Below are 7,206 nucleotides of genomic sequence, written 5' to 3' on the forward strand. Positions count from 1 at the left end.
CTTTGTTCCTTGATGATCCGCGTGACTCGTACTACCTGCGCTCACCACATTAAATTCATAACATTAGTACGCATTATAAACATACAAGATTTATTCACGTTTACTTTTTGTTCCGTTAACTCTTTACATCCCAGCTTTCCATCTGATCGTACATTCCGTGGTGAGACTTTCTCATTGTACCTGCGTTACACTTCGTTCACAAGGCACACTATTATTATCGTCAATACTCAATTTCATTGAATACATGCGTATATACTTTCATACATACTTACATATGTGCATCCGTTCACACATAACTACTTACAAATCTACGTACCTACATTCATACGTACGTTCCTACATACGTGCATACCTACATACATACACGCATACATGTCTACATACATACCTATTACATGCCTTCTCACAACCCTACATACGTGCACACACTTTCGTACATACTCACTTGGATATATATATATATACACATGCACATACTACCTACATACACACCTACATACATACATACATACATTCATTCATACATACCACTTATATTCACACATACATACATACATACATACCTTCATACGTATCTACTTAAGGAAATTCTTAACTTAGAATCCCACATTTAGGTACCATATTACTACATATTCTTTAGGATCCCACCTTTAGGTACCATATTACTACATATTCTTTAGGATCCCACCTTTAGGTACCATATTACTACATATTCTTTAGGATCCCACCTTTAGGTACCATATCACTACATATTCTTTAGGATCCCACCTTTAGGTACCATATTACTACATATTCTTTAGGATCCCACCTTTAGGTACCATATTACTACATATTCTTTAGGATCCCACATTTAGGTACCATATTACTACATATTCTTTAGGATCCCACATTTAGGTACCATATTACTACATATTCTTTAGGATCCCACCTTTAGGTACCATATTACTACATATTCTTTAGGATCCCACCTTTAGGTACCATATTACTACATATTCTTTAGGATCCCACATTTAGGCCCCCTACCCGTCGGCGACGCCCTCTAGTTTCTTTTTTTTGCAGTTTTCTGCAGGTTCGTTTCGTCGTCCGTACGCACTAAAACGCACGTAACTTTCGAACCGTTTACCCGTTTAACCTCCCGTTTCTTCCTACATGCTTGTAAATTCACATCCTATCAAATGAACTTAAAATCCCATAACCGCCTTAAGGAAAATCTTAACTTACACGCTATCGGCTTATTACCCTCTTACCCACAATTCGACCCGTTCATGCATTCATCAACGTAACTTGTTTGTTTTACCATAAACTCTTATAAACCTAATAATATCAGTGACATCTATCATAAAATAATAAGTTCTTAGACATTTAGCATCCTCTTAACACATTATCGTTCATATACTTAGTTTTGACCCGTTAAGGGTATTTGCGCGTTAAATGGTTTATGACATACCAAGACCATACTCTTCGCTTCCATACTTGTCCAAGACATTACACTAATCAATAACTTGCTTCTAAACTACTTATTAAGATCGTTTGCCCAAAATACCCATCAAGGGCATTTTGGTCAACTTTAATCCCATCATTTACGACGAAAGACTTTCCTACATATTTAACCTCAAACATCATGTTTAATTAATTTCAACACTTTATTACTTACTTGAACTAAGAAGTGATTACGGAAATCACTTACCTTGAGCGTCCAAGTTCAAGCATAGGTTCCATGCTTTCTTTTGACCCATTAGCCTCCGTGCTTGAGCCCGTAGACATGCTATCTATCCTTACATGACCATACATTGATACCCTTGTTAGTAAACAAGGCCACACAAAGCATCAATCACAATAAATCTATGCTCAACAATTGACTTTCATTAATGGATTTCTTGCAACTCATAGCATAGATTAACAATGAGATCCTTTCTACTCGCATAATATAAACACGCCATTACATATCTTGCTATAAATATTTCGTGCATCACTTTGACTTCCTAAACCGTACGTTTATGATAAGAGATCTACCTCACAACATTCCTACCATTGTTGACTTTCCAGAAAGTCAACTATCAAGCATTTCAACTTCCAACTTGGACACACATTCATTCACAAATTAACATGTTAGAATATAGTCATTATGCCATCTATGCTTCATACTCATTTTGTAGGACATATTTGGCCGCATAATCAAATAGTTACATATACACATATACATACGATTCCGTTCATATCAACATCTTTATAGTTAACGCCAATATCAATTAAGTTTACTCTTTTCTAGGATTCTCATTCGTTCCATAACCATTCTTAAGTTGAAACTAATACGATCAAACATTCCATATATATTCATCACATCATTCAAGCGTATGGTACGAATTTCACATATTATTGTCATTTAGGCATTTCATCAAACACCTTGTGTGCGTACTACCATCTAAGCTTAATGTACAACTAATTCATGCATATCCTTCTAACCTCATACATAATTCACCAAAATTCTTCCTTCTAATCATCATGAATCATTTCTACATAATCATTAAACATACTAGAATCACATTTCTTTCAATTCCTCTAACAAGAATCTATCATGCATGCCAAAATACATCAATATTAAGCAAGAATTGGACATGGGTGATCATTCAAGTTGTTATCATCACCATAACCAAATGGGTTTCACATATAAACATCAAATTAACCCAAATCTTACATAACCCATGTTCTATATGATGTTTCTAACCCTTATACATAATCAATTTCATATTATCTCACGGATTAGAGCATAACCCACTTCACCCATGATCACTAATCTTAAATTTAAAACATACCTTATGATCTCCTCATGTTGGTGATCATTAATCCATGCTCGGTTATAGATTTAAGCATCATTTAGCCTTTCAATTTGGATGATCTTTCATGTTTAGGGTTTGGAGTTCTTGAGAGCTCCTGAAGCTTCACGAACACACACGTATGTGTGTTTGTGTGTGTGTGTTGATCTTTTAATTAGTAAACAACTTTCAGTTGTTTCCACTTTAGCCCCTCGGGTTTTCCTTTAAAACATAAATGACACTACCTTTCATTACTTAATACTTTTGACCATACCCTTAACTATGTTAAATAGCCTAGTTATTTATTTCATGACGTGTCATAAAGGAACATCCGACAAATATTAACATTCAGATTTTGGGGCGTTACACGCGTCTTGGATTACCATCTTTGCTATGGATAACGATGTCATAGTCAGTTGCTAACGGATCGTTATCACAGATAATAGCACCAAGAGTTCCAGTAGATGGCATTTCATAGTTTTTTCGGGTATGACTATTGTACAGTTTTATCGCAAAATTTGGGACCTCCTGAAGAGAACATATATCTCTTGCGCTCCTGAAAAGCTTTACATACCCGTTCACATCTGAAAGAACTCGAGCAAGAGTAGAAACAATGTCTGCTGATAAAGGACTCCGAGTGTCACCTTCAAAAAACCGAAGCCTATTCTCGACCTCGTTTTCTGTATCATAAATATACATCTGAAGGAACCGTGGTTTGTTGTCCACGGGAGGACATAAGGACCCCAACCAATGTGATACCTGACCAGCAACCTTAAAAACATAGGGCCCGGGAGTATGATTAATTTCATGATCTACATTTGCACCGAAGGAAGTCATTGAGAACATGGAATTGTAAGCGCGTATATTTTCCATAAAATGCGCCATAGAATACAATTCCTTTATATAGACTGGTGGTTCCCTTGGAAAGTCAATTCGCACAGTGCCTTCTCTACAGCACATATTGTACCTTGGTCTATTTTTTTGAGGTGATGATTTCAGTCTTTCTTCGTGCCAAAAAAGAGCCCCACAATATTCACAAACATTAGTACAATCCCCCAAATCAATATACGCTGGACCAGGCGCAGACACACTACCTGATGTTGAAGCCGTTTGTCCACTCACCTGAGTATTAGGTTGTGCGGACAATGGACTTTGAAGGACACGCTGGAACGATGAAGCCCTAAGAATTGTAGAGCGCCTTACTGACTGAGCAGCTGTTTGAGAACCGAGGATAAAACCAGAAGACGATGATGACTCCCCGCTTTCACCATCAACTACAGTTGCCTTTCGCTTCCTCCTACTCGTGGATAGAGTTGACATATCTAACAAAGGCACTGGAACGAAAAGTGTAACAAAAACGCCACGCAAACCTAAAACGCTAACCAAACAAAACCTCACACTGTCTAGACTGAGCTACAACATTTAACGTCAGGTTATGCAAACTCTACAACTGAAATAAAAGCATCAGGGGCAAAAACAAAACTAAATAAACACACAACCGAACATACAATAATTTGAAGTGAAGGAACATACCTTAGTCAACTATGCGAGTGCACATGGAAACGCAAGTGAACCTGAGAAAAAAAACAACTAAAATAAAAGCGTCAGGGGCAAAAATGAAAGTAAAGAAATACACAACCGAACATACAATATTTTAAATGAAGGACCATACCTTCAACGAATATTTTCTTCAGAACTAACACTTGCTACTGGTTGCATGGGACTGTCAACCTGCCATACCCAAAGAAAAAATTTACTAAGTTGTATATAAGCCTAAAAATTAAAAAAAAAAGTGTCATCTATCTATCTAGAAGATGTAGTATCACTCTCGCATTTCATTCACTGATTCAAATTCTTAACCAAACCTTTCTCCATGACATTGTAAAAATATGAGGAACCTACGGTCTACAATCTACAAAAATCCTATAAGCAATAAGCGCGTCTAGTACAACCGATGATCATATATATGATTATTCGCTCCGGAGAAACTAATGATATTCAGTGGGCGTCCATTTGTTTAGCCTAGGGAAAAAAAGTGCCGTTATGCCATCCAGATGCTTGTTTGCCAGCATCGTTTCAGTATCCACGATGAACAATTGTCGGCCAAGAATTTACAGTTATATTTTATTTTTATTTTTTTAAATAAAATTAGCATTGAGCCTAATAATTCAAATGTCAAGTGGGATAAATTTTAAAGTGGTATCGTTATTTTAGGGTAAAATCGGTAAATACCGGTACCGGACCGGCATCGAACCGTTAGCGAAAATGTTAAAAGTCGGTACCGAGATAAAACTAAAATATTTCAAGGACATCTAACCACTATCAAAGCTATTATTCATCAAGCTAAACAAAACATGAAACAAATAACTAACCAACTGGTTCTTACTTACATATAAAACCTATTCAGATTCCTAGTTCTTCATCTTTTCTACTCAAAGCAACCTCTTCTTTCACTACATAAATATGAAAATGTCAAAACACGTATAATAGCATAATAGTAATGACACAATTGAAATCCACAGTTTGTGACTAAATAAAGAACTTGTCAACAAACAAATTTAACATTTTAGTCAACAATCTATACATTTTTTATTTGAAATGCGGGTAGATGGTAGCATGATCCATAGCATAAAACACCAAGTTTCCTACTTAATGAAGACGAAACGTTATTATAGTGCCACGATGGTCGATCAGTTGTATTCTCTTGTTTTGAAGACCATCAAGGGTATATCTGACCCATTAGTGTCTATATGCTTTACACAAACCATTATAACAACATACACATGAATCTAGACTGCATCTTCCAACTCATAGGTCATAAGCCACATTTCATATAAAGGAAAAATGGTAAAGGATATAAAGCACACATGGAAACTAAGATGAGTAGCATCGCGATAACGATTGGGGTAAAAAATATAAAAAAAATCATTCCTCGTCCGGTTATTAACCAATTCTTGATACTTTAATAGAAACATGTATGCTATAAAAGCGACAATTTTGAAAGCTTACCCTATTTGATTTCAACGTAATATAATCACATAGTAGTGGTCGGTCAGAATGCAACTACTGCATACCAAGTATCGCGGTACAACTATTAAGTATACCAAGTAAAGAAACCATTTATAATGCAATGACTCTATAGGGCATAGCATATTGTGCGTCATCTAATGTATGTCATGTAAAGTGCGTCATGTAAACGTTTACCACGAACCTGAGTTCGTTGTTATCCTCTTCTTACAAATACTGTGACCGAGAGTTCGCTCAAATTTTCCAAAGTACAACAATACCATTCCATAACAGTCATTTAGTTCTAAAACCTCTTTTATCTAACATCAACAGCAATTTAAGGCAAAATCCATGTTACAGTAACCTTCAATCTCAACATAAACCAAAATTCTTCAAATTCTTGTCAAAATTAATCAAAAAATTACACCTCATCTGGGGATTTTTTTTTTTTTGATTAAAAAATACCACTCCTGTAAAAACAATCACTCAAATTTAACATTGTTCTTCCAAATTTTTTTAAAACCCCAAAATTCGCTAATTACTTTTTTTTTGGAACGGGTAACTATTTTCCACGTGTAAACCCACCCTTTCGGAGCTATGTCCAAAGGCCGACTACTCGACCACCGCTCGCCCCCGTTGGACTCGAACCCAGGTTGAATCCCGAGCCGAGCCTTCACCCGGATGTCACAACCACTGCGATGCAGATGGAAGGACGCAGTCGCTAATTACTATAATCGCATGTAATTCATAAAAAAAATCTGATACTACATGCTACTTGATGATTCGTATTGACCAATGGAATAGAAATCAAATAAGAACATCAGAGGTGTAAAATAAGATGCCACTTGCATCTTTGAAAATGAGAAAGAACGAACCCCCAAATATTTTAGGATAAAATCAAAACCAAAAGCAAATCAATTTGAAACATTTCCTTCAAAATGCCTTTAAACCCATACTTAAAATCCTAAAACTAAAATAAGAAAAACCATATTGGAATTCATAAACTCTCAATTTAAGAACCAGCGTGAACCCTAAAACCAAAAGCATGCCCTAAATAAAACCCAATAAGAAGCAATATTTTTAAAACCACTTGAAATTTTGATGACCAAAAGTGTTAATAACTGGAAATTAAGCAACCATACCTGTAAGGAAGGAAGCTGTAGAGAGCCAAGTGAAGAAGAAAAGGGCTTTCAAGTTTGTTGTGAAACCAAAGGAAGCCGTAGGAGCCAAGTGAAGAAGAAAAAGACTTTCAATTGTGTTGTGAAACCAAATACATCCAGTGAAGAATCACATACGCGGACGCGTGTACACTGGCGAACACGTGGCACTACATACCAAGCGAGAGGGGAAAAAAGCAAAAATGGAGGAAAAAGTAAAGTATTAAGAA

General features: G+C 36.1%; 1 protein-coding gene across 5 annotated transcripts; it reads right to left on the minus strand.

Moving 5' to 3' along the window:
• LOC118482221 lies at positions 1-7,206 on the minus strand. Of its 5 annotated transcripts, XR_004867764.1 has the most exons (6): positions 6,962-7,206; positions 5,204-5,266; positions 4,486-4,544; positions 4,347-4,387; positions 1,688-1,769; positions 147-190 (listed from the first exon to the last, which is right to left on the minus strand). XR_004867764.1 is itself a non-coding variant. In XM_035977831.1 (3 exons), the coding sequence occupies exon 1, from the start codon at positions 4,131-4,133 to the stop codon at positions 3,177-3,179; it is 957 nt and encodes a 318-aa protein (XP_035833724.1). In that variant the 5' UTR covers positions 4,134-4,340; the 3' UTR covers positions 1-35; positions 1,688-1,769; positions 2,814-3,176. The 5 variants fall into 5 exon arrangements, 3 of the variants coding, with proteins under 3 accessions (XP_035833724.1, XP_035833725.1, XP_035833723.1); XM_035977831.1 differs by lacking the exons at positions 147-190; positions 4,347-4,387; positions 4,486-4,544; positions 5,204-5,266; positions 6,962-7,206 and adding exons at positions 1-35; positions 2,814-4,340; XM_035977832.1 differs by lacking the exons at positions 4,347-4,387; positions 4,486-4,544; positions 5,204-5,266; positions 6,962-7,206 and adding an exon at positions 2,814-4,340 and having other exon boundaries at positions 141-180.

This window comes from Helianthus annuus, chromosome 9 (assembly GCF_002127325.2).
Source record: "Helianthus annuus cultivar XRQ/B chromosome 9, HanXRQr2.0-SUNRISE, whole genome shotgun sequence".
Lineage (NCBI taxonomy): Eukaryota > Viridiplantae > Streptophyta > Magnoliopsida > Asterales > Asteraceae > Helianthus > Helianthus annuus.

What these genes read in the sequence shown, in the direction of transcription:
- LOC118482221 (XM_035977831.1), bottom strand. Translation starts at nt 4,133, where the DNA reads ATGTCAACTCTATCCACGAGTAGGAGGAAGCGAAAGGCAACTGTAGTT.